This window comes from Melozone crissalis, unplaced genomic scaffold (assembly GCF_028551555.1).
Source record: "Melozone crissalis strain CALT ecotype California unplaced genomic scaffold, PUWL_Pcris_2 ptg000023l_1, whole genome shotgun sequence".
Taxonomy (NCBI): domain Eukaryota; kingdom Metazoa; phylum Chordata; class Aves; order Passeriformes; family Passerellidae; genus Melozone; species Melozone crissalis.
Window position 1 is genome coordinate 20171304 of NW_026535801.1, and position 27734 is coordinate 20199037.

Here is a 27734-nt window from a genome sequence, read left to right on the forward strand (position 1 = left end):
ATATTTTTCTTTGTGTGATGAGCCCCAGAAAGTGCTTATACTATTCTTTCTTTTGGAATTCTTTCTTTTTTCATATTGCTTCCTCCTCAGTTGTCTTAACCCTTAATAGCAAACTTTCATTTCTGGAAGTCAGAAAATGAATTTCTGCACACTTTGTACCTTGTCTTCAGCTAAAATAGATACAAGAAGCTTATGTTATCTTGATATTTACATCTTCCTAGCTAAGATGTAGTTACATATATTTGGGTATGGAAGGACTTTGGAGTGTTACAAAAGATTTCGTTACAGATGCTGTGCACAACTAATGAGTGCAGGTTGTATGCTGAGGGCTTTGTAACTCTGCAAACTGCAACCTTCTCCAGATAAGAGTTTTTAACTTTCTAGCTGTGAGGTGAGTTATCATCTAATCACATGGCTGTCAGTAGAACAAGACGCATAAACCTGATCCAATTTCTGTAATTAGTGTATTTTAAAACTTGCTCAAAATCTTTATCCCTCTTCTATTACCATTTTCTACAATGATGTGTATTTTTATAAGCACTTTATCCTCTTCATTTTTGGGGGGAAGAGGAGGCACAGGAGAGGAGGTTCTTAGATAAACTACCTGTAACTTAATTTAATGGGGGATGAATCATTATTCAGAAAAGTACTGTAAAATCATTATGCAAGGACAGTTATAATTTTTAGTCCACAGGTAAAGAGACAGTAGCTTAAGCTGCACAGACTGACTAGAAATGTTAACAAGCACAGAAGGTACAGAACAGCTTGAATCCAAGAACAGGAGCCGTGCTTCTAGGAACTCTTCTTTCGTTTTAATACCAGCAGGAGAAACAGAGCAGGGCAGAGAGTGGGCAGTGTTTGTAAGCACCTTGGGCAGCAGGGCCTGGTGATGCTCAGTTTGCAAATGAGGTTAAAGGAGAGTACTCTGCCTTAAGGAGGACTGTCAGTGCCGGGCTGAGATGAGCTTCAGGAACGAGGCACTGCCAGGGAGCTTTCAGACAAACAGGATTGCAGGCAGCCATGTTTCCCTCCCCTCACTCGTGCCTCTGGCTACCTCAGTACATCACAGTACAAGCATGAGCTATTACAGCTCCGTTTGACACCATCTGTGCCCAGGTGGATGGAATGCGCTGAAAGCTGGTCTGATGGCTGTTAAGCTACCTGAAAGATGAAAGTTAAGGTCTGTTTTTTTCTACTGCCTAAAACGTTCCTGCTCTCGTTTTGCTGCGAGCTAGTACTGGCGTGGTCAGTGAGTAGTATTTCTCTCCCTTTAGCTGAATCACTTGTTCTAGACCATTACAGGAGGCAAAAATACTGCCATTGAGAAACACCTGGGCTGCTGCATTTTATTAACTGAATGATTTGAAAAAAAACCTACTAATTTGCTAATGTTTAAAAAGAAAATGGGAAAATAAATCTGCCCTGCATCTGGGATTCTAATCAGGAGGAAAAGGAGATGAGCAAGGGGAGCACGAGCCCTCTGCCTTAGCAGCAAACAAAATAAACTGCCCTGAATAAATGGAGAAAATGAAACCGAGGGAGGAGACGTCTGCACCAAGATGGTGCTGCATTTCACTGCTCAATTATAGCAGCCCTTTGCTCTGACACAAAGATGCATTCTGTGAAGATCTGTTTCTTCCAAATGTTTACAGTGATGGTAGAAATGTTTTGATCTCACTTGAGGTAAGTAGTATAAACATCCTGTTATTCATAATGCTGTGTTGAGAAAGATACTCTTAAAGGTGATATAATGTAAAGCACAGTCATTCTGGCTGTCTGTAAAATGCCAAGACTTTATAGTCAGCCTGGCTATGGTTAGAAAACAAGCAAAAGGCTAATATTTCAGTCTTCTTGCTTTCTGTCCTTTCTTTCAGCAGAATTGCTGGAGAGGGCTAATGATTTTTCCTGGAAAAAAAAGCATAATCCTTGTAAATACTGAGGAGATGCTGTCTATTTCCCTGGATGACATTTTGAGCACTTGCTCATTTTGTTCACATATTTAATGACTCTTAAGCGATTAAGTTTACAATTTATGACTTGAATACATATGTGAATATGCAAAACATTTCTTTATCCTGTATCTAATTATTTACCCAAACTTTTTAGAGTCCTGATTCTAATAGGACTTTACTCTTTTCTAAATTATGCAGCACTCTCTTGAATGCTGTGTAGGAAGGTTGCTGGCCCCAGAGCCTTGAGCTCTGTTCCCAGTCACCATACAACCAGAATGCTGTTTCTGAGCTGACTGCAGGCTTGTATTTGTCACAGCACTGGCTTGTTGGGATGGAAACACATTATACTGACTGGGATGCTTCCCTTGTATTGTAAGTACCAGTTTGTTATATAAATTCTGTACATTTCTTTGTTACATAGGTCTGGCACAGTTCTTTCATTTCAAGAAAAAAATTCTTTACCTGCTCTTTACCTGCTCTTGTAATTTCATGTCTGGTTTAGGTTTTGTTGTTGTTTTCACATATTGGATAAGGGCACACACCCCTCCTTCAGGGAAATGCACTTTATAATGTGCCAGGCACTCAGACGTGTTCTGGAGGGTGCATAAGTCCCACAGGTCTTGTCTGTTGAAGAAAATGTCACCTCTGTCAGAGTTAGATTGTTACAAACTTTGACAGATTGAAAACTTTTGGTTTCACGTCTACTGATATATTCTAGTCCAGTTTATGTCGATGGAGAATAGTACTAAGCTGAATTTAAACTAAAAAAAAGTGCAAGTATATAATCATTAAGGCTATATAAAGCTGTTTGAAGTTTTGCAACACACAAATTCATAAAATAATTGACTTAAAGCAGCTTTTCTACATTACCAACTTCAAAGAAGCTTGTGCCTGTTTTAGAAAGAGGTGAGGATTAATTTTATCTTAGTGAAGTAAGGTTCCTTCTATAATGAGTCTTTTTTAAGCAAGTACAAGAGCAGGATTGGATTTAGCCACTGCTAATGACCATCAATGCTTCTGTCAGTAAACATAATTTAGTCAAAGAAAATTTGAGCAGTGCACAGATTTGCTGTGCATCATCATGTACAGTCTCCTTACATCCTTACCCCTGCTGCAGAGTAAGGGAAATACTCCTGCTTGGTTTAATCTGACACAGAGGTTTGCAAATGCCAAACAATGTCGTATTAAACAATACCACCTACATGTCACCCCAGGTTGTACCCAGCAGAGCTTCATTGCACCCCCTGGTGTGATACACTGTACCCTGTGGAGATTAAAAATGTAAATCATCACAGCTTGTACAAGCTGAAACTAAAATGAAACACTGAAAAATATAATATTAATAACTGAATGTTATTAAATTATTATTTCAGCTCTCTTCCTGAATGGAAACTCCTTTTTATACTGCAATCTGTTTTAAGGGTTTATCCAAAAATAACACAGGAAATACTGTATACAGTTACTGGAGCAAGGCATTTCTGGCAAATTTCCATGGCATGCTCAAAGTCTGTGACTTGGTCTACATTTGTCTTTCATTTAAAGTGTGGAAGAGATTTTTAGTAAGTGCTGGCAACAGCTCAAACCCCTACCTACTGAGTGGAGGGTTGAAGAGTCACAAGCTGTAGTTAAATAAACAGGATTTATCAATCTGCAAACGAAATTTCTTCTGTTAGTAATGTTTTACTTATACAAGACAATGGATAATAGATTATTAACTGAATGAAGTAAGTAATTTCATTTTGTACTGTCTCCTGCTGAGTTTAACAATCCCAAACCTGTGTCTCGCTGGTTTCTCAGGAACAAAATGCCATCTAGTGGTAACTACTGGATATTTTGAGCAAATGCTTTTTTTATATTGACACCAAGTTTTCATATTTTTTTCCTGGTATTCTACACTTTACAGCACATTAAGGCTTTGAGAGAAGAAGATGAAGAGCTCCAGGGAAGGTGCAGTCCCCCCCTGGCTGGGCCAGCAGTGGCAGGGACACCACGCTGCCCAGCTGCCTGGGAGCCCCTTCTGCCTCTGCAGCTGGCCTCAGGCAGGTCAGGGAGGTTTCCCCTGCCAAGGGCTGGATAAAATTTCATACCTAGTTGGTAGCCACGCCTTACTGTTATTTGATACTAAAATACAATTTGGCCTTCACTGTATGAAAAGAGCTGAAAGCCACTTCTGCTTCCCTGACTGCTCATCTGTCTCTCCTGGTAGGAGGCTTTTCCCTCTGGCTTGTCATTCTCCAAGGAGCTCAGGGGAAGCCATCCCTTCTGCTCTTCTTATGAACTACCAAGGAACTACCAAGGAAAGGTTTAAGCTTCTCCATGATATAGTTTGCCTCCTTGACTCCTCAGAGTAGAATATAAACTCTAAAAAAATTAACAAAACTAAAATTTGGCCTCTAGAATAGACTTGTGAAAGAGAAACAGCCATAAACTGGCTTTTAGAGTTGAATTACAGATTTTATTTGTACAGCAAGAACAAATAATAAAAATAAAACCTTATGGTTCTATTTAAATATATTTATAAATGTAAGTGGGATATAGGAGCCTGCATGTGATACGAGCTCACTGATGGAGGTAGTCGGGCTTTATACCTGGAGCCAGCTGAAGGGAGCTCTGCAGTGTTTCATCTTTCTGTGGGTTTGCACTTCATTGTGACAGGGGTTGTGTTGTTTATGGATCTGCTTTCTCCATGCTTTGTTTGAATTCCTGCATCTGCTGGTCCATGCTGCCCTACTCCATTGCACAGTGCTGGCAGCAGCAGCTGCCTGGGCTGTAGTCAGACTGAGGGGCTCTGAGATGTGTTCTGCAGGCTGGTGCAGAAATCTAATCTGTCCCACTGACGTCACTGCAGAAGTCTCTGAAGATGGCATGACATCAGTTTGGTGGGCTGGGAAGGAGTTTGTGGATGGGTAAGGAAATCCTTAACCTTGACTCTTGTTTTGTATGGTATTTCAGTAAACTGCTGCAGACTAAAGCATCTGGTTAACAAGGGCACTGAGAGCACAGGTCAGTAAAAGGGTCATCTGAGAGTTTGGGCTGCTCTGTGCTCGCTGCTGTTGCTGTGATGCAGCACTCCTCTGTCCCTCTGGAGTGCTGCTGGTTATTTTCCTAGACACTGGCATTGGCCAACAGCCAGTGCAGCTGCAGAGAAAGAGGAGGGAGTAGAAACAGGACCAGAGCAGCCCTGTTTTAGTGGGAGTAAATTGTCATGGCAGCACATTTAAGTAGGCAGAACAAGAAGAGTTTGGGGAGATTGGCAAATGCAGTCTGAAAAGCACCAACAAATCTGTCTTGTTTGTGCTTGCTAAAAATAGATGAGGAAATCCCTAGATCTGGGACAATTTCTTAAAGCTAGAATAGTGGCTTTCTCTGAGAAACAACTGCAGTCTTGCAGCTGTTGCAGCTGCATCTGCCCTTCACTCTCAAGTTTTCAGAGCAGCAGGATGCTTTAAGGAGGTTATGAATTCTCCACAATCAGAAAGAAGGCATTCTGTTGTGCACACAGTAAATAAATCTCAAGAGCAAGCAGCCCTGTGATCAAACCTTGAAACAAAGGAGAAAGAATAGGGAAAACAACTGTTCAGTAATGATCCACCTGAACTTTTGAAGCTGTTTTTCTCCATACAAAACCAAGTGAAATAAAATATAGTGTCTACACAATGTTTTTCATTCCTTCAAAGAACTGAGCAGAATGCAGGCAATGTTACTTCCAGTGTTTTAGTGAGGGTTTTTGTCTTTGTATGGCTAATGGTTATATGCTGCAAGAAGGAAATTATTTTAATATTGTATAACATTATAATCTGGATTATTGCTTTTGATATGAGCATTCAGACAATAAACTACTTGGATTTTTTTTGGCCCTTCTTACCCTTGAAGAGTTTAAGACACATTTGTCATGAAAATGCATCCATGTGGGAGCAGAAAGGAGAGCAGTTTTCCTGTGGGGGTCCAAGCTGTTTTCTGACAACAAGCAGCAAAGTGGCAGCTGAAACATTGCTGCAATCCCACAGAAATGGTGAGGGCCTGGGTCCCTCTGCTCCTGCAATATTGCACAGGGTTTGCCAGACAGCTTTGCTTGGTTGTCCTTTTCAAAATGTATTTTCTTGACTTATTGGCCTTTAAGAAAAAAGGAAAAAACAAACCCAAACCTTTTTGGAACGTGCTTCCCTTATCAGTGACTCGTTGGTGCAGATAAATTCTGAATTCTGAAGTCATTGTGTTTGCACTGAAAGCATTGGTATCATATCTCTGTGTCAAAAACCACTAGAGACTGAGTGTGGGAAGGACTCAACCAGGAATTAGTTTCCTGTCTATGTCCTTGTTGAGAATTGCATGATTTTACAATTGCATACATGAGGTTGAATTCCAGATCTAAGTTTGGTGTGGTGATGTGCAAGTCAGGTTGCAAGATCAGTTATCTCTGATTTTGATTAAAATAAAACTTCTGCTTGCACAGCTGAAAAGTTGCCAAGTCTTAGTAATAGTCTAATTTAGTTTTGATTTGCTAAGGGGCTTTCCATGTGTCTTGGTTTACAATAAGCAAAACATGCACCACCTTGGGATGTAATTATTTTATTGTTAAAGAAAGGGGAAATAATGCGGGTTTTTTTCTGTCTTCCTTCTTTCCTCCACCCCCAGTAAAAAACAGTGACATCAGGTACAGGAAAGAGAGATTTCTCTCTATGTGGGTGACATAGTAAATAAGGTATTTTGGCACAATTAAGGGCTCAGAAGGCATCAGGTATTTTTCTCCTTTCATAGGAGAAATTTACTATTGTAAATTTACAGTTCACTAAAACTATTGTGATACTTGCAGATAAATTAATGAATCGTGAAAAACCTCAAATCCTAATTAAATCCCACTATTACTTCCAGGAATGGTTTATCTCCTCTTCAGGAATACTTGATTTGAGCTGCTTGTTACCAGGAAGAGCTATTGATCCCTTCAATAACACTTTAGAATCATTAAGAGGAAAAACTTTAATCTCCTTCAGCTCTTTGAAGTTGCTTTGGTTAATGTCATCTCTCTGTGATGCTGAAGAGCTAATGATGTTCTTGAAAGATATTTCCAACATTATTCTCTCCTGTCTTTTGTGCCCTGCTGCCATTACCTGGCTGCTCACAGGGTTAGCTGTGCAGTAAAGCAGGAAGGTACCAGTAGTGCATGTGCTTGCCTGCTCTGTTTGGAAGGTTTTATATGCTCCTTCAAAAGTCTTCCTGGTGGAAGTAAACACATGTATCAGAGATTTTTTTAACTTCTGATTAGTTATCCTATGCTTCTGCTATCTCAACATTTTGAGGCTTGGACTTAGAAGTATCTTCAAGTCATTAAATCTCGTTCTACAAAGGCCCTTGATAATGTGGTTGCATCTGTCTGTACAGCAGGGAATTCTCACAGTTTCTAGACTTAATTTCTTATGTATTTTTCTAAACTATTACATAAAATTCAACTTCAAATATGATATTGTTTGTCTTACCAGGGCCCACACATCCTTGTTCATGTGAAGGGTAAAATACCTCGAAATATTTAATGTGATCTGAATCATGGACATTTTCTCAAAGAACACTAAATACTCTAGAAGGTGCAACTCTGTCGGAGAAGCAAGTTGCATGGGATAGCTAATACCCTCATAAAAACATTATTTTTGACTGGCTTCAGTAACACATACATTGCCTTCTCTAGGAATGTAGAAATTTTTTGAGGGACTGATACTAGAAAATCTAATAATTGCACCAAGAGTGGTTTGGTTCTATGCAGCACTTCAGAATTGCTGAATTGCTATAAGAAGGTTCAATTTCTTTAAAAATTCCTCAAATCCATCCAGGAGATCTAGAAGTGGGTCTAGTAGTTCTAGAAGGCTCAACCGATTGCATGCAGAGCCACTGCCAGTTCTGTGGCACAGCTTAAGGCTTCAAGTAGAAGATCATCCATCATTCAGAGCCAAAGACATTTTGAAAGATGGGACTAGAAGCATCTTGCAGGGTTTTAAGTTTTTTGATGGCTAGTTTGTTCTTAGCTTTTAGTGTTTATGGATGAAATTATAGTCTTAACAGTTTATTCCTATGACTGTTTTGCCAGTGGCTTGCCTTCTGTTTTTTAACTTGCAATTACCATGGGGTTTTTCCCAAATATACAGAAGCACTACTTCAACTGATGCTTAATATGAGTTTCTAAGCATGGTATAAAACCAAAAAATTGCGCAAGTTAAATAGAAGGAATAAGCTGCATTTTATAGCCAGTATAAACACACTTGGATGTTTTATAGCCATGAGTATTATCTCCTTTGACACTTGAGGCTTTTCCCTAGGAGACAGAAAGCAGAAACTTCCTGGAATTTCTTTAATTAGCCTGTTCATTTCACTTAATAAAACGAGAAATCAAAACCATATTGTGTCTCTTACACAGGATTCTTAGAAAATGTAATGCAAAGTATGTGGTTCTTATATCTAAGCAAAATTGCAAGCAATTTGAGATTTCATAGTATTTTAATAATTTTGTTACTGATTTCACATTAGAAGTGTATGCTTATGGGATATGCCAGTGAGTGTGCACATGAGCAGTTAGAAAGCTCATAAAAAGTCTGTGTTAAAGTGCATTCAGAGCAGCTGCAAATGGGGAAAAAAGCAAACAAGCCTTTTGCAATTATAAACAGCTTTGATACTGTTAGCTCTAAACATCACCTGGAACCTGCTTCAAGAGAAATGGTGTGCATGTCAGCATCAAAGTTTAAGATCAAATTATTTTGCTACCTGCTACACAGGTAGCATCAGCTATATCCTATGCACAGTACCTGTTTATGATGTAATTCTCACACATTTGTGCTCATCTCAGAAATCCAATTAAGTGCAGTCATGGTGTAAAATTCCTTAAGAATTCTTTCATGAAGGACTTTGTTCAGGAAACACAGGCAAGAGGGAGCTTTTTTCCTTTGATGCACTTCCATTCAAAACATAATTTCTCCTAACATCCGTCTAAACACAGCACATTCTTTAGATTTCAAGTAAAAAGCATTAGTTTAGTTTTAAAATTAAGACTGTGCTCATGTGCTCTTCCCCTTAGATCTTAAGGCATTCACTTCTACTGTAACCAGAAAAAAAAATCCAAATCTAAAGGTTGTTATTGTCACCTATTTCTGTCAAACATTTTTTCATGACCCAGAGAGCCAAAAGCAGGTATGTTAAGCCCATTTTTCATTTCACTGATGTACACTATGCACTGTGTACCAAGCTGCTCTCAGTTGTTGTGTGGACATAGTGCAACTCATGTGGATCAGGATAGAATGCCAAATGTGAGTGTCTGATATGGTAGTTGTGATTTTGTGATTTAAAACAGGAGCTGTGGTGGATGTTATACATATCTCCCTTTCTTCAGCAATGATCAAAAAATTCAAGATGCAAGTTCTTCCTAATAACTGTTATCTTGCTAGTCTGTACACTGACAATAAAAGAAAAAAAAATACCTCAAAAATCTACAGACTAGCGTAGATCCTAGTAAAACACTGATTATGTCTGATTTGCAAAGGTTGTTCATAGGTGCTACAGTTGATGCAGGATTCTTTTCCTCTGTGCCTGTACAGTGTTGGGTAATATCGGTCTTAAATGATTTTGCCATTAATAATGAACAACAGCATCATCCAAAGGACAGGCTCAAATGGCAGTTTTCTCTTCAAAGGGAGAAAGATTATCCAAAATTTTGGCAATGTGCAATGCCTGCAAACCTTGTCGGGTTTGGTAATAGGCCTGATGTTATATTCAAATCACTGTCATCTATATAAATATTAATTATAACTAGCAAGCTGGCTGGTCAGCCTTCAAACTTTTTATTGATGACTTTTAAATTAGCTAAAATACTTGAATTTATCTTACTGAACAAGAGGTAGAAATCTGCCTTGCTGTTTTCCAAGGAGCAAATGTTCCATTGCAAATACTGTGAACACCAAATCTGCTTGGTAAGGCAGCCCTTGGCCACTTCCCTGCCTGCCCCACAAACTTCCAGCAATTACACATTAAAAGCTAAATTAAATTCTGCTCATAGCAAGGCTTCTACAATGCTGTTTTCCTCCTGTCAAGGGGATCTGTAGCAGGAAGACAGTAACTGTGATAAGATGCTACCCCTATTCATCAGGTAACATCTCACCACGTCTTCACTTTTACTGCTTCCCATTAATACAGGACAGCTTTAATTTACGGTGAGTTGGGGTTTTTTCCTTCACACAACATTATATTTACTAGCTGGGAACCTGTTTTTACAGTTGTGTATAAATCTTTAAAAATGTCAGTGATTAATTTTAAAATCTCATTTATCAGTATATGATTAGTGCATTAGTTAAGGTTTGAAGAATAAATGTCAAGTAATTAGAAGCAATTTTGTACCAGACTCTCAGACAAGGTGATGGATCACAGAAAAGTCACTGGAAAATAGACCACTGGGCTCATGGTGCTCAGCACCCAGAGCAAGACAGCAAAAGGAGGGGAGCCAAAATAAAAAAAAACCCAAACACTAGAAACCAATCCCAAACCCCAGTGATGATATTTTACATGAATAATGAAGCTGTAGTAACTGACTACAGTTTCTAAAGAACTTTGAGGTTTGAAAGATGAGGCAAGAAACGTCTGAAGGACAATGAGAAGACCAGAAAATAGCACGTTACACATTTATTTCTTTTCTGGAGCCTTTAGCCTTGAGGCACACTTTGTGATACACCCGCAAATATTCCTACCAGGTGGCAAATACAATGGCACCTTTGCTACACAGCATGATGATAGCACAAGGGAGGGCATTTCAAGGGCTGAAGACCCAGGGGAATAAAACACCGAGCTCACCCTTGCTGCCATTGAAACCAAGGTGTGCGCAGCGAGGTTCTCTTTTGTTCTCTCCCCTGCGAGGGAGCAAACCTGTGAGCTGGCTCTCCGGGCAGGCAGGGCCCAGCGGCGGCGGCGGGAGCTGTGCCGGTGCTGCCGAGCATCCATCCGCGCTGCCTCCCGCGCACGGCCGCGGGGCTGGCGCCGGGGACATCCAGCTCCTTTCTAATGACATTCCCAGAGCTGTGGTTAAAGCATTGCTGTCGCTTGTGCATAACATGTGCTGGCTTGATAAGGCATTACGTAATTTCAAGATAATGTTGTTATTAAAGAGATATCTCCGAGAGGATTTCAGTCCATTCAAAAGCAGGATGTGGTGGCAGGGACCTTCGCCTGGTGAATTTCGGGCTAATGTGTTTTTCTGCTTTGCACCTGTGATTTGTTCCCGCGGTGCTGAGGCTGTTGGCCCTTGCGAAGCCAGATGTGCCAATGGTGCAGATGTGTACACCCCGTGCTGGCCAGCACCCGTGGGGGTGAGCCTGGTGGTGAACTCCTTCCAAAAGCTACTGCTGTTCCCGAAGGCTTCAGAGCCAGGGCCAAAACATCCTCCCAAGCCAAGAATCTAATCAGAAATAACGATTGAGCTCTGCTTTGAAAACTCTGATCAGCCACTGCTCCAGGCACAGTAAAGTACAGTAACTAAGTGTGAAATGACAACACGCTTCCCTAGGTTTTAGCAATAACTGCACAAACAGCAAAGGCATTATCAGACAATTGAAATTACTAATCAAAGCACTCAGGCTGATCTGAACTGTAGTATTCATACTGCCTATCATGAAAAATAGTTTTATACTCTGAACAGGAAAGCATTTTTAATGTAAACATGCAGTTGAATAGTTAGCAAAAAACCATTTGGGAGTAGTCGAAGCGTAAAAGGTGGCCATTTAATTGAAGGAAGTTGGAATGAAAGCTTGGGATTTAATTCCAGGAAATGTAAGGGGGAAATAATCTGAAGATCCAACTTATTTCCAAAAAGCCAAGGAAAACACTCTGTGCACACAAAGGTCAAATCATGTAGGCAGAATTGCAAAGATTTTTTGCATTGCTTTTTTTCAAACCAGTTTTCATCTGGGCTTAACCTTCTTTTAGTCCTGCAACTGAAATATTATTTCTTGGTAATCCATCTGTTCAGTAAACATTTGCACTTTATACATGCAAAATGAAAATGTTTTGTAAAATCAGGTCCATCATGCTAGAATTTATTTGGGAAGGAATAATAAGAAGGAAACAATCACTCACATTAATTTTTTTAACTTTGCACACTAAGTGAAGTACATAAACATAAAACCCTATGTTTTGAAATATATGACAGACATAACAAATGTCATGGTTTTGTCTTAAAGGATATTTGGATATACTGAAAACTCCCCACAATGTTTTCCTCTGATTCTCTACAACAAAGATTAGGCAGAATTTTGAACATGGACACCTGCGTGCAGCTAACTGCATAAACCACCTGTTTTTTAGACAGGCCTTTATGCTTTATCTGCCTGGTGCAAGGAAAGGTGTTTTATTCACTTGCTGACCCTGAGCTGCACTCACAGAACTGAAACCACTAATTGCAGCCTATGCACACGCTTCTCTTCCTTCGGGCTCTTCTCCGCCGAGAGCCTTCTCTTGCAGGCCGGCTTCCCACTGCCCCCCCGCCGCCACCGTGCCCCAGGAGAAGGTGGGACCCGCTCCCACCGTGCCCCAGGAGAAGGTGGGACCCGCTCCACGACCTCCAAGCCAGCACCTGCAGAGCCCGGCCGAGCTCTGCGAGCCCCTGCTGGAGGTGGCGGATGCGCACAGCTGCGGCGGTTCCATTGGCGTGGATCGAGCTGCGGCTGGGTTTGAACTGGCAGCGCGCACCTGTGAGGGGAAGGGAGGGAGGGATGGCTGCGGGTGTGGCGGTGCTGCTGCCGGCCACACGGGCTGGCCAGCCTCTGCTGCTGGGGTGCCAGCCTCGGCCGGGCTCTGCCTTCAGGCGGGAAATGCCACCTGCACAAACGAGTTGCACCAGGAACGCTGTTGCCTTTTCAACTGAGCGCTTTTAGCGCTGAAATTTACAGTCCTGGACAGCGAAAAACGATGACAGCTGGGCTGGCTGAAATTTCTCGCGCGAAATATTTTGAGGGGAAATCTATGTGTTTCCTCTCTTCGTCGCTGCTGACATGTAAGTGGGAATTTTCACCTCGCTTTAAGGAGTCATGTTTTTCACAGGACCATTGGCTCTTCTGCCCGAGCAGGCAGGCGCAGCCTGCCCGAGGAGGCACGGGCCGGGGGAGCGGTGCTTTCCACGGGGCATCTCCTCAGAGGAGCAGCGGGGCCCGGGACGGCCCCAGCCGTGCCCGAGGGCCGGGCCGGAGCGCTGCGCGAGGCTGGGCCCGGGGCTCGCACGGGCCGTCCCGGGCGGGACGCGCTTCCCTTTGTGCCCGGCGGCGCGGCGGCCGCGTTGCCATGGGAACCGTCCCGGCGGCCGCGGCGGGCGGAGGCGGGCCGTGCCGGCGCAAGATGGCTCCCCGAGGCGGCGGGACGCAACGTGAGCACGGGCGGGGGGCGGACGGGCGCGGGCTGCCCCCAGTGCCGCGCGTGCCCGGCCACCGTCCCCCGACACCCCTGGCCCGGCCCGGCCCGGCCCGGCCCGTAACGGCCCGGCCCGGCCCCTCCCTTCCCCTCCCCTGCGGGCTGTGCCCGCCCCGCCCCGCGGCAGCAAGTGGCAGCGGCCGCCGGTGCCGCGCTGACAGCCCCGCGCCCAACTTGTGTTGCAGGCGCGCCCCGCCGCTGATGCGAGAGCTGCCGCCGCGCCAATGCCAGCGCCGCGCCGCCCGGCCAGCCCCCGCCGCCCCCCGGGCCCGCCCCGCCGCCGCCGCCGCCGCGATGGCTCTGACCTTGTTCGGTGAGTGAAGCGCCGCCGCCTCGGCCCGGCGGGCGCGGGGCTGCCGCCCCCATTGTCTGCGGCGCGGCCGCGCCTGGGCGTGGGCGCCGCCCGCAGGGCCGGGCCCGGGGCCGCGGGAATCACCCCGGAGGGGCGGCCCCGCGGGGGCTCCCTGCGACCGGCACGGAAAAGTTGGGGTGCCTCGGGAGCCCCGCAGCCGAGGGGCTGTGCCGGAGCCACGGGCCGGCCGGGGATCCCCGGAGCGCCGCGGACACGGGCGCTGCTCCCGCGGGAGCCGGTGCCTCCCGGCCGCGGGCAGCCCGGCAAAGGAGGCTCGGGAGCGCGGCTCTGGCCGTGCCCGGCTGCGGTGGGAACCGGCTGGAGAAAACTCTAGTTTAAACTGTTGAACATGTGGGTTCTGCCAATTCAACGTTATTGAATTAGGCTTGCTTGTGCCTAACGTGAGCAATTTTACGGCGGGCAAACAAACAAAAAGGTTTCAAATTGTGTCTGGCAACATGAGGTAAATGCAGCAATGAAAGGAAAACAGAAATGAGTACAGCTAAGGTCAGTGCAGAGTTAACAGGATAATCGGGATACCCTTTCTTGAAAGAAGCTCGCCACCACGAGTGATTTCTAGTGAATAGAGGATGTTAAGTCTGTTCGTTGTGTTTAGACTGTGAATTTCATTTCATATGTAAACAAATGGCTTGCTTTCATTGATTTCCTGATTCTTGGACTGGTACAATTTCTTAGAAGACTAAAACCATCTTTTTGGGTTTTCTTAAAAATTGACACTTGCTATATTATCCTGCATATTGAACCCTATCTAAGAAGTTTAGCACGTGTTGCAAGATAGCTCCCTGCAAATAAAATCTGTGCTGTGTTGGGTTTAGCTACAGTGCTGTCTCCCATATTTCTATTTCCTGCTCGAGTTTTTCAGGATGCCAAGGGTTCACAGGTCAGAGTAAACCGTCTCTGTTGTTTTATGTCTGATCTCGTCTCTGAGTTCACGGGACTTGAGGAGCTGCAGGTAGGGGGGCCCTGCAGGTTGTCAGGCGTGGGGTGAGGATCAAGCTCTTTAACTTAGAAGTGAAAGTGAACGCAGAGATCAAATGGCAGATTGGCCCTTTTGGGAAAAAACGCCCGCTGTTTATGTTACATTGTATCATTTTGAATTTGATTGTTTGAAAAGATGTAGTTTGTTACACTGGCGCTGAAGGTAAATATTGTCGTTTTCCCTAACAGAAAAAAAAAAAAAAATTAGGCTGAAATACACACATTCTCCATGCTGAGTGTCATTATAATCTTTGTCTGCAAAAATGAAGAATTTTTTAATTTTAACTTTTAAAGAAAGTGGCATCCTATATCAGGTACTTTTTTTTTTAAACTTATGTGATTCTTTTCCAATTTGTATGTCTTTGATTGACTGCATGACATATTCTATTAATACAAATTTGCATTACAAAGTAACTTGGTGGTTTTGTGTGTTATCACATCTGTTGTTACAGTAAATGTCATTGATACATGTAAAAGATAATGAGTCAAGAGGAGATAGAGTGGGGTGCTCTGCTCTGTCTGTCTAGTTTTTAAACATTATCTTGCTGAGGGTAAACCTCAGGATTGCACCCTTTTAAGAAAACAAAAAGTGACAATAAAACAGTGCAACAAATATGGCTCATATGCATCAACAAATGAATGTGATGCCTTTCACAAATGTAAAAGCTTAACAGTATGTCTTAAACTAAGGATGCAAGTGTGTGAGTTGTGTAAATGCAGAAGTGTATGTGAGTGCAGTATCTTTGCAGATGTGGTTGTGATTAATTCATGGTTGAGCTAGCACAGCTTACTGTGTTGCTGTGAGTCCTCTGAGTGGGGTGGCTTGGCACACTTTGTCTCAGCACATAACAAAGACAGACTACAGCGTGCTTGCTTTGAGCTTCAGGAACGGTGTTCAGCCTTTATTATAAATGTTGGCTGCTGATGGATAGTTACATTTTCAGTTACTGCACTGGAGCTGACCTGTAGTAAATCATTAAAAATATAACCCACAAAAGAGGGGGGGTTTGTTTATTTCAATGTAACCTCCCACCAAAGCAATATCAGCAAATTTGAGGAAAGGCAAATTAAATGTCTGAATTAATTTATCCGTTTTAAGGCATTAAGCAGCTGTAACTGTACCATTTTAAATTCACATCTATCTTATACTGATAAAATTGTCCTGAGCAACAGATCTCAGGAGAGTGGTTTCTTTGGTTCTACTCGCTCACGTAAATGCTAGGCTCAATATTGCATTTTTATTTTCCCTAGCCCATAATGACCTATCACACTGAACCAAATTTCACCATTCTCAGGCTGATTCTAATAAGTTGTGCTCCAAAAGCATGTAAAATTTGACATAAATTGCCATGTAAACTTTGTTGGGCGAGGAGATTCCCGAAGTTTCCTGGGTGCCTTTCAATCAGTGTGTGCTTGTATGTGCACAGCAAGGGAGAGGAGAGGGTTGGGCAGTGTCATAGCGTGCTCTAGGGAGTGTTTTATGGCTCGTTCAGTGCATAGTGCAAAGACTCTGCTAGAAGGGGACAGTCTGGAGACCAGGCTGGCATTGTTGCAGATCCTGGGTTAGCAGGGACACGCTTATCAGGAGGGTGGAAGTCAGGTCCTGTTGGAGGCTGCCCTTTGCCATTGTCGTCAGAGCAGCCCACATAGCCACAGGAGCACTGCCTGCAGTCCTCACCTTTGGGTGGCAGCTTGACACTCCTGGGAAAGTTGGTTGTGAAAAGAGTTTCTAGTATTAACAAGTAACATCAATTAACATAAAGCCTAAGGGGTCCCTCACCCTTTTCAGTTACAGGCTCTTGGCAAGATTATGATGCAGCAATAAAGTACAAGGGACGAAAAACATTAAGACCCTTCATTTCATCAGTTTTAGTTATTTTGAAATTCTTTTCTTCATCCTGTCATTGTCTCTCAGCCATGCCCTTCCAAGATGCCCTGTGCTGACAGCTGGCTGTATGGAAGGTGTGTAGGGGGCTGCCCGTGTTCCCTGGTACAGATGATGGGTCTGTGATGTGGGTGATGGGAAAGAGGAGTTCAGCTGCCCCACAAATGGGAAGAGGAAGAGCAGCCCCTGTTGGAATTAGCAATGGGAGAGCCTGGAAGTTGTTAGCTGGAGACATACCTCTGTTACCTCAGTCATGCTGGCTGCTTCAGGCAGTGTGTCACCCCAGCAGGGTTCATAGTTCCACAGGGTTAACACTCACAGATGTTTGCTGTGATTTTGGCCTGTTCAGGGCCAGAACTCGGGCTCCAAGATCCTTTTGGGATCCAACTCAGGATATTCAATGACTGTGTGACAAAGTTGCAATGGCAGAAATAGCCTGTTGTGACCATAGGTGGTCACCCATATGTGCTACGCCTTTTCATGGTGCCAGCAAAGCAGGGTTTCACCAGAACATTCAGTTTGTGTTCCAGTGGCCAAGCACTTGGAATGCAAGTTTGATCTAGCAGTGGAAAGCAGGTCCTGCACAAGGACTGCATGAGCAAAGGACTGGAAAACAGTCAATTTCTCTGAGAAGTAGAAAAAAATTTCTGTCCGGTTCTTTTGTTTGTTGCAAGTAATAGATGCAATAGGTTTGATATCCATGTGAATTGTTTATTAAGAGTCAGTGGGATTTTAAATTCGTTTTATTCCACACAAAGTGTGCATTTGCACATGCAGTGTGTGTGAATGTCTGGAACCTGAGCAGATGTCCAGTTTTATTGCTGTTTTTCCTTTTACAGCACAGTCCTGTTGTTACCAATAGAAGTTGTGGTGATTATAGGTGTAGCCTCCTTTTTCTCTCTGCTGTTTCTTGCTGCCTGGTGCAGCAGCTGGAATGGTGTATGAGCCATTCTCTGCCATCTCAGCACAGTCTGGTGGCTGCATGCCCAGCCTTTGGGCTGAAGCTACTTGCCTGGTTTAGCAGAGGTGGCTCAGGGATGCCCACCAGTCCTGCTGTGCTGAATCCCTGCAGGGTAGCAGCTTCCTAGGGACAGGAAAAGCAATCGGTCACGTTCCTATGGCTAGACTTCCTAAAGCCATCTGTTAATACCCTAAGATGTGAGATTGCATAGTGACAGGGCTGAGGTGCACGCTGTTATTCCACTTGGATGACTCAACTATTGGAAAGATAACAAACAACATAGAGGGAAAAGGAGGGGAAGTATTAAGTTATCCCACTGTTTCCTTGTGTCTTTGAATATCCTGAAAAGTGTTCAAAGAAAGTCAACATTGTACTTTGAAAGAAAAATAGTTTTGTTATGTTTAGTGCTTGCGAGTTGTCCTTGTCTTTTATGAATTCCCTTCCTGTTCATTTATTTGCTCATCAACTCTCTTGTGTGAACAAAGGAGGACATTTCAAAACAGCCAGGAGAGATCTTCATGGACATATTTGTCACTAGTTATCCGTGCTCTTGCCTTCTTGCTCGGAGCCTGCCAATGGATAAAAACTCATCCCTGAGTGTTGGTGGTTAAGAAATGAGAAACTAAGCAATTCTCTTTTAATCTTCAAAGTGCTTGCACTCTGATGAGTGGCTACAGCTGAATGGGATTAGAGACAGAGCTGTAGTCAGCATGACAGATATGGTTTTATAAGGAGATGATGAAAAAGAGCAGTTTTTAGAGAAATCTATAGGGAAAATATCAGAATAAAAGAAACAAGCAATACACTGCTACAAGCAGAAAGGGCAGGGGCTGAGAAGCCAATGATCCCTCTGTTTCAGGTGTCCATGCATTTCTGGAAGAGCTCATAAATACTGATTTGCTCACTTAGCAGAATTGCTTCCGTGGCTGTGAGCTCTGATGTTGTCCTGCACGGAGTTCATTTTCTATGACTATTTTCTACTATGGGTATGAAGTGAACCTTTTGAAATAAGTTTTTCCATACTTGAAATAATAATTAACAAATTACTGTTTCAAGTTCTGTGCATCTGTGATTAGTGTTCTCCATGCAGACTGTGCTTACTGGCTCATGGCTGCTCCAAAAGGTAGGATATACTTATGTTGGTTCAAGCACATATTTTCTAATGTGTCAGTCTTAAAGAGAGACATTTTTCTCTAAATAAATGTTTTCTTTGCTTGAGAAAGGGCATTAATTTTTAGAGTGCTTGGTTGGCACAGGTACAGAGACCATAAGTGCTCCTCTGATAAATCGTTCACAACAGATAATGCTGCAGATTTTCTGTAGAATAGGAAATACTCAAAAATTAATGTGCTCATTTCTTGTCTTGTGTGCAGAGCTTTCTAAGAGCAGGAAATAAACAGATCACCTGCAATTCAAGTTCTTCTCTATATTTGGCCCTGGGCTATGCTTACAACTTGTGGCTACCTGTGATTGTGAAGTTTATTGACAGAGCCCCTTAACTCAAGAGTCCAGTTGTACCAGAAAAGTCTCTGAATATGTTCCTTACCTGTAGTAGGTAATGGAATCTTGTTCATGGAATTGGGACATTTATAGTAGGGTTTTTGTCACTACAGGGAACATAAAGGTAGAATGATAGGAATGGCACCTATCATGGATGCTTCTAGGCCAAAGAGAAAGGAAAAAACTGAAAACTGTTTGAAGAGCATAAGGTGAGCAACAAAGTGAGTACATATCCCATGTGGCGCTGCCTGTGCTAGGTCTTTTTCAGCAGAACGGCAGTGAATTCAAAGTGATGTTTTTAACCTGGTTGCAACAGATACTCTTGAAGTGGTTAGCCCTTGCTTAAAATACTTGGGTTCACTCAGTACTGACTGATAACAAGCTAATTTTAGAGGGCATTTAAGCAATTCAACATCTAGTCACAATGGGAACTACAAATAGTCTAATTAGATGAAGCTATTTAGGGATATTAGTACAATGTTTAGGTTTGGGGTTTTGTAACATTTAAAAATGAAGGTGATTTGTTAAAAATTGAAACTATTTTAGAGAGAAACTAGACCTTGCAACTCCCATTCATGTGTCTGGGAGGGGAAGTGTCCAGGTGCTGAGAGTCATAAGAACATTTTCTCCTAGGTGCTGTGCTAACCTTTCATGATTTACAGAACCTAATGAAACAAATAAGGAGAGCAGGCTTGAAAAGGTTTTGCCAGCAATGCAATCAAAAAAAAAAAAAACCTGTATAGGATCTATTAACTAGTAAATTGGTATAAATTGATCAAAATACCAGAGAAGTGACACTAAGAGTATAGACAAGGATGAAAAAATTTGAGTCATGGCTTCTCAGCTTAATGCTTAGAAGTGTGCTTCACATAGTGGCTAGTATAAAATTGCATTTCCTTTCAGCTGTATTAGAATAAGAATCTAAAGAAATCAGAAGTTTGAGGATTGTTGCTGCAACTGGAAAGGACATGTCCAGTTGTGTGCTCAAGTAATGAATTAAGGTGAGATTTTTTAATTTTCTCCAAGGAGATTCTCTTTTGCTGATCATTGAACAATTGCATCCTTTTCCTCCTTGACACCAGCAGATCCACTAAGAATGGAGACAGTGTAACACAGAATCTCATCTGATGATGTTGAAGTGAAAGACACACTGAATGTGAGGATCTAGGAAAGTTTCCTGATGTACACTTTACATTGGCCAAGGGCTGATGCTCCAGGTGTAAATGTGGGATTTCTTCTGTTTGTTTTGGACTCAGTTGATGCTTTTTTGCTTTGTCAGGTTTTGGGACTTTATTCTGTCATTAATTCTCTTCAAGAGGTCTTACCTGCTTTTTTCAGGTGTACAAAAAGTTTTCCATTGACAGAAAGCACATTTCTGTCCAGAAAAGTTTGTGTGTACTCACAGTGGCAGTACTATAGTCATAATTTAAATACTGCTCTAGTAGTAAACTCAAAGCACAAGCCTTTTGGAAGGCTGTGCCATTTTTGTTGAATAAAGGCAGATTAATCAGGATCCCCCAGGGTGCAGACATGGGTAAGTGCTCTGTGCAGTCTAAGCTGAACGAGCATTGTTGGACAGTTCAGTTTTTTCTGAGCGTGGGGTGTAGCATGCACAGCTCAGGCTGCTGAGCTGCTCCACCCTGTGGACAGAGGTTGTACAGTTCTGCACACAAATGTCCTCACAAGGAAACAAAACAGCCCCGAGACTGGCCCAAGGGCTCTTCTGTAGTTATTAGCAGAAGATGAGATGCTTCCTCCTCCCTCATAAAATCATCACGTGCCTCAGTTATTCTTTCAGTGCCATGGATTGTATCTGGCTTGTGCTTCTTCACAAATGATGACAGAAAGTTAAAAACCCTCTAGATGTTGCTTTTTGGAGTATGTGTTGAAACAAGGAAGAGTACTATAGGGGGATACAGTATGGGTGAATGAAGGTCGTATAGAATGTAATCTTACCCCCCAACGAGTTGCAGCTGGACCAATTACTACAGATCAGGAGCAGGCCTGATCTTAACAGGCCACACCTGTGGCCAATAAGAACAAGTGGTATAAAAGAATGGATTGGTGGAGTGGTATAAAAGAATGGATTGGTGGGAACTGGAGTCAGGTGGCTGCTGCAAGGACCAGGAAGAGTCAGTGCTTAGAGGAGATGCCTACAAGAATCATCGAGGAGGCACAAAACTCTGGCGGTATGGAATCCTTGCACTATAATGATAATAGAACTCTTGTTATGTAAGACAGCAAGTACCATTTAAGGTCTCTGAAATATTTGATCTTCTAAAGCATTTAACCGTATAGCCAGGACTTGGTAATTGCACGGCATCTGGGCCTCAGGCACCCTCCCTGGCCATGCCCAGGAAGATGCTGGGAAGAGTTTCTGTAGTTCTCTGTCTTGTTCTGAGAGTTTGGCTGTGCATGGAGTGAGTGATGGGTCATTGTCCTGGTTCTAGTCGGGAGGAGGGAGGGAGGTTGGTCACACCCAGCTGGAAGCCAATGGTGTTGCTGTGTGTGCAGCAGCCTCTGTGAATGTGTAAGAATTGGTTGGCATTTGACATTTGCAGCACTCTGAATGAAAAAGATATATAAAATGATAATGATATATATGAAGTGATTTGAATGTTATTGGAAATTGTGCTCATAAAATTATATTTATTCATTTGTGAGTCTAATTTCTGTGATATATTTTGATATGTTCATCTCTGAATTTATTTTCATGACCTTATCAGCTGTTCTGTGATTAGCATCATGGAACACTGGTCATGTTGGGGCTGGTTTGCTTTTGGTTAAAATGTTCTTAATGCTGATGGGATGTGATAAAGTGGTCTGTTTTTCATGTGACCAAAGCTTAGTCCCTTGGGAGAATGCATTAGGAAAACTGCATTCTCTGGTAGTGGCCCTCTGAAGAGGTTGCAGGCTGGACTTTCCCGCTCACAGCGAGCAGGTAGGTTTCTTTTGGCCTCTGTCAGTTCTGTGAGGAAGCCGCTGTCACATCCAGCTTTGGTGCAGCTGGCAGGATCTGGCTGTGCTGACCACATCATGTGGTTGGGTCTGGGTATCTGGTGCTGGTGGGAGGTGATGGTTTCCTCTGCTACAGTGCTCATCTCCATCTCCTTCCTGCTTCCTTTGTTGCAAGAGCAGTCTTGCCATTTAAGAAGCTTAAATAAAAGTAAATGTTTTCTGATCTTGATCAGAAGCTGAATGTCCCAAGGCAGCTTGCTTGTGTGAAAGTTCACTCTAAACATAAAGGTAAAACTCTGCTTCCTAAATACTAGAAGTGTTTTGTTGCCCACTGCATTGTGGTGTGCTACCACAGCTGCAACCATTTAAATTACATAGCAGGCACAATAGAACATCATAGACTCACAGAGGGGTTTCAGTTGGAAGGGACCTTAAAGGTCATCTAGTTCCTACACCCTTGGCATGGGCAGGGACACCTTCCACCAGAGCAGAGCCCTGTCCAGCCTGGCCTTGAGCACTTTCAACGATGGGGCAGCCACAACTTCTCTGGGCAGCCTGTTCAGTGCCTCAGCACCCTCACAGTATTTAATGTAGGAAAGTTTTAGGGTACTGCTGCAAGAGTGGATAAGGAGGGCCTAAATTATTTATTGTGTGGTGTAAATAGGGGACTGTGTAAAAAGGAGGAGAGCAGTTGTGAAAAACAGACTCAGTGCCTTAGTGCAGCGCCTGACCATTCCTTGTGCTCACATTGCTCACAAGTCATTCTCCTCAATGCTGAATTAGTATCTGATACATGTGCAGTCCAGAGCAGACTACAGACTATAAAAGTTGCTGATAATTTTTTGGTAGGGCCAGTCTTCCAGTGTTTTTCAGCTGTGCTGTATGGTTTCCATGTGAATCTGGACACAGTGTTTCAGTGCAATCTGGGTTCATTTTCTATTAAAAAAAGCAGCCTACAAAAAACCCCCAAACAGGATGTATTTCTTCATCACCTCTCTCTTACAGGCAAAACATGCACATGTGGGTTTATCCTTCCAATTAAGGAAGTATAATTTTGACACAGCAATTAATTCTACTGATTTCCTTTTTGTTTGTTTTTTTTTTTTTTAAAGCAGTATATTTATAAATGGGATTTAACAAGTGTTGAGAAAAATCTTCAGTAGTTTAATAGAAACAGAAGGGGAGGAAGCTTGTCACAGCATCCATTTCCAGTGGTGAGCTCATGGCCTGTAGCTGTGCTGTTGCTTTATTGTGGTGCTCAGGGAGCTCCTGGCTGACCTGTGTGTTTCCCAATGCCACATCATGTCAAAGCAAGCTGTGCCCACAGTCCCCTCCCTGCAGCCCCTCCTCAGTGGCAGAGCAGCAAGCACAGCAGGAACTCGATGGAGCATCTTGTATTCCTTAGATTTTATTGAAACTGTACTTTGTAAGCAGAAACCCCCACCCCAATCCACCTCCAGCTGCATTAGACCAAAGATGATAATTTAGTCTTGACTTGCTCTTCTGCAGGCTCAGAATCAGCAGGAGCTGAGCTGTGGTCCCTGTGTCCCAGCTGTCCCAAAGCCTCGTGAGCCCCAGGTGGGACAGAGCATGCAGCACTCCTGGGACAGGGGCCCAAGCAGCCTCTGGGATGAGTGAGTTGCAGACTGCTCTGTCAGAGGGAGAGCTCACTCTGGCTAACTCAGCTTGTTGGCTTTTTTCCTCACTTAGTAGGAAGGTCTATGAAAAGCAGAAAGGTCTTTTTTTATTGCGTTTTTTTTTGGTGGGGTGGTGCTGATGCTGCTGTTAATAGTGATTTTTAAATGTAAAAACCTGGCATTTTCCTTATCCCACTGCTGTGCAAGAGCAGCTGTGGGAGGCACAGGCAGGGCTTGTCATGTCTCAGAACTGTCTTACCATTTGCCCTTCTTTCTCTGTGGATATCCTGTGTATCACAGTCTCTGACATTTGCTTGCAACATTCTGCCTCACAGCAGTTTTCACCAAGCTGTGTCAGGCCAGGACCATTTTTAAATTATAAGATTGATTTTTTGATCTGTCACATCCTATCACTACCCTTCTGTCTGTCTGTGTTTTCCTGTGCTGTCAATTACCATGATAGGGTTCTTTTTATAAAGTCTAAGTGGGGCTGAAGACACAAAAAATAGCTGTTATCCAGAGAGACAAATCTGGCTGGGGTAATACTGGGTTAGCAAGGCTTGGGAATAGAGATACTGATCTTTCTTTGATGAACTCATCTGCAAGGGCCTCTGCTTCTCTCACCAGCTACTGTTCCTATTTTCTGTTTACATGTCTTATTATGTAGGACTAAGTCTCCTTTTTACTTGTGGATAGTTCCATGGGATCTTGGTTCCAGTAAGGATGCTTTGATATCCTAGAAATGCAGCTCATAATTGTTGGAAACCTGTTTAACATAGTGCCATGATCACATGAGAGCTAATAACCCAAGTTTCCATTACTTGTGGACAAGTTTGTCTTTCTTCTAATCAGTGGAGAAAAAGGAGAGAGAAAACAATTTCAAAAGAGAGACAAGAAAACCATCGGAGTTCATCTTCTGTAGGGGGAAAGAAACATGGAGTTAACTGAAGAAGGACCTGGAGGTTATCTCTGAGCATTGATCATATCAAGCTTTCCAGCAATTTCTGGATTCCTTCAGGGCAGTACCAAACCTCTGTTCAGCTCTCCTTCCAGCAGCGTGTTCCCAGCTCCCCAACCTGCTTTTCACCTCACAAGCCCAGAAGGAGCTGAGGACAGAGGGGAAGCCCATGCAGAAAAGCTCTCAGTGCTTGCAGAGCTGCTAAAGCACTCTGAGACCGTTTGGCGGTGGCCCCAGTCACACAGTGTGCTGAGGGCTGCAGGAGTGCACCCAGAGCACAGCTTCTCCGTGGGCTGGCCCTGCTCTCTCTCTCCTTTGTCTGCTTCCTGCAGCAGATGAGCCTGCCAGGGAGGAAAATCATTATGAAAAAGATGGATGTAATGCTATAAACAGGGAGGGGCTATTGAGTGAAAAGCTTTCACCATAGTTCATTGGCTGCAGTTATAATAGTGAGCCATGGCGTTGCCAAAAGGAAATGGGAAGTTTTCAGCTTTTCTACCTGGAGCATCCTAATTCATTTCTTTGGAGGCCTCTTGAATGTTTTATATGAGAAGCAGATGAGGTAAGGAGTGGTGCATCTCAGACTGGGGAGAAGCTCACAGCAATCAGAGAATGCCTTTTGGAATAAAATCTTAAATTCCAATTAAAAAAAGGCATCCTACCACATTGTTTCCATTTCCTGTCTCACACCCTGCTAATAATTTTTTTAGGACTGTCCTTCATGACACTATAAAAAGCAATCACGATCTTGGGCTGGGTTACTTTACTTGGTAGTTGCATCTGTTCTGAAAGTAAGGATGTAAATACAAACCATGTTTTTGCCTGAGCAATGGTGTGTGTTATTGACAATTGTTTTAGAAAATGAAAAATCTGTTTGTAATAGGAATCATAATAGGTTTTTTATAACTTGATGGTCTAAGAGTTTAAATGGGTCAAGTTTGAGGAAGGAGAAGCTGCATTGGTTTGGCCATCTGACACAGTTGGAGTGATGTGCTTTGGAACATGTGAGTCTGTCTTGATGCCAGTTGTAACAGCAGTAAGAAATCAGAGCTGCTCTTAATTTTCTCTGGATGGCTCTGATTTTTGCCTGGGCTGCTAATGGGTGGCTTAGTTTAGTTTCTTTTTTTTTTTTTTACCCCGGGAGGTTAATGAATGCACAGCAACTATCTTGGGCTGAAATGCAAAGATGGACAAGTTCTCAGTGGGTTTTTACCAAGGGATAGGGGGCAGAGTCAGTCTTGTGCTCTTTTATTGAGGTTTAGCTTTTGGTAAAGCCACAATACTCTACTTAAAAGTGTATTTTAGAATAGGAAAGTGAACTTATGTTCATTATGTTGGTGTTGTGTGTGGAAAAACGAATCAAAGCAACCAAGCAAACAGTGATAAAGCACAGCTCCCCTTTCAGCAAATTAGGGGATTATGCAATGGATGGAGGGGTTGTGTTTCAAAAGTGCTTGTCCTGGACAGACATTGTCTTCGGGGTAGAAGATTAATTTACAGCTAGAAGGCACTTTTACATGATAGCATGTTGGTTTTTTTTCCCTAGTAGGGTAACTGTTCAGATTATTTGTGTAATCAAACTCCAGTCAATATTCCCTGTTAGATGTGTTAGAGAAATGAAGACAAAATGTATTTCTGTGAATGCCTTGAGACCATGGCTATAACAGTTGTCACTGGCTTGAAGTTATGGTAAAACTGCTGTGCCCTTGTTAGTGTTATTAATGTTTGGAGGAAATGAAGCAAGCAATGGGAAATGAGCTTTGTCTTTTTGCAGGCAGACTTTTAAAATAGGAGACAAAGAAGGATTTGCAGAAGAAAAAATAGGAAAGAAAATGTCAAAGGGTAAATGTTTTCTCCTGTATTATCCCTTGCTATGGTTGGAATGAGAGAGTTTGAGAGCAATAACCTCAACAGATATTTCTCCAGCCTTCCATGTGAGTTTAACTTGCCATGACCAAAACAGTGTCTACAGAGAAAACCAGTCTGGGTTTCAAAACAAAGAAGTCTGATTGCAGTGTTTGGGCTTGTGCAACCTGACATTACTCTGAATTTACAGTGAACAAGAATTTGCTTTACTGAATCTAAAAGGTACTTGGAAAAATTTCCTGTTAAATCTAAAAGAGGCAATTCATCCAATAAAGGCCCATTTCTGAAAATTTTGACCTTGCAAGATTAGACTACAATAGACCTTTCAAATAACCCATAGGGAGGATGGGAAACTGCCAAACTCATTGATCCATCTCTTCAGGGCTGTGGTCAGACATAACCAGTTCTGTCACAGTGAGTTAAAAAAAAAAAAAAACAGGTTTAAATAGATACATTAGAGAGGCATATTTGATTTTGACAACATCTTCAGTTGGAAGTTGTTTACTGTGTAAATTAGACATTTCAGGATACATGTGGTGATGTAAATGAGAGGGTTACAAGACAGCCTTTGGCCTGACTCTGTTTTACCTGCAGCTGACCTGAGATCCATGTCAGGAAGCAATTCCCACCGTGTCTGTCTTTTCTTAGAGAGCAAAGGGGGTGTTCCCAGGAATACTGAAAATCAGCAGCAGCCTGTTGTCTGGAGGCTGAGATGCAGAAAGTAGCATTAAATTTCATCTTTATTAAATGCCCACAAGGTGGCACTTGTCATCTTTTTACCTCTCTCAGAGCCAAATTTCAATACTTGCAGCAACACTAAGAAATAATACTAGATGTTTTGAAGCTTAAAGAGTAAGCTACCTGTGCTTTCATGGCATATTTTCCCACCCCTCCATTAAACTACTGTCAAGAGAGACAAAACCAGCTGCGTTTTTGCTTGTTACCATTGCATATGTGAAAGTTTCACTTTAAGATTAATTTTTTTGCTGTAAAAGATATTTTTTTTTTCATTTTTTATGCAGTCATGTGCCAGTATTTTATTTGGCAAAGAGGAGGAAAAATGAATACTTGCTTCCTTTGCATTGGTTAAATGAAAATCTAGAAATGAATTATTTGCAACCTGGTCTAATCACTTAGATGATGAGTTCATTTCACTGCCGCAGTGCTTGTGATAAGCAAAATATTACTTCTTAAAATTTCCCATCATTCAAAAAGAGGCAATAATAATAGACCTGCTCATAA

The 27734-nt window shown here is 42.7% G+C and overlaps 1 protein-coding gene across 1 annotated transcript in view; it reads left to right on the forward strand.

The window, feature by feature from the left end:
• The first annotated feature begins 13514 nt into the window (after positions 1-13514).
• CHN1 (chimerin 1) overlaps positions 13515-27734 on the forward strand; it is a 92063-nt gene continuing 77843 nt past the window's right edge. Inside the window, exon 1 of the mRNA XM_054278458.1 lies at positions 13515-13689. Within this exon, the coding sequence (XP_054134433.1) occupies positions 13578-13689 (112 nt within the window). The 5' untranslated portion in view covers positions 13515-13577. The remainder of the gene's footprint in view (positions 13690-27734) is intronic.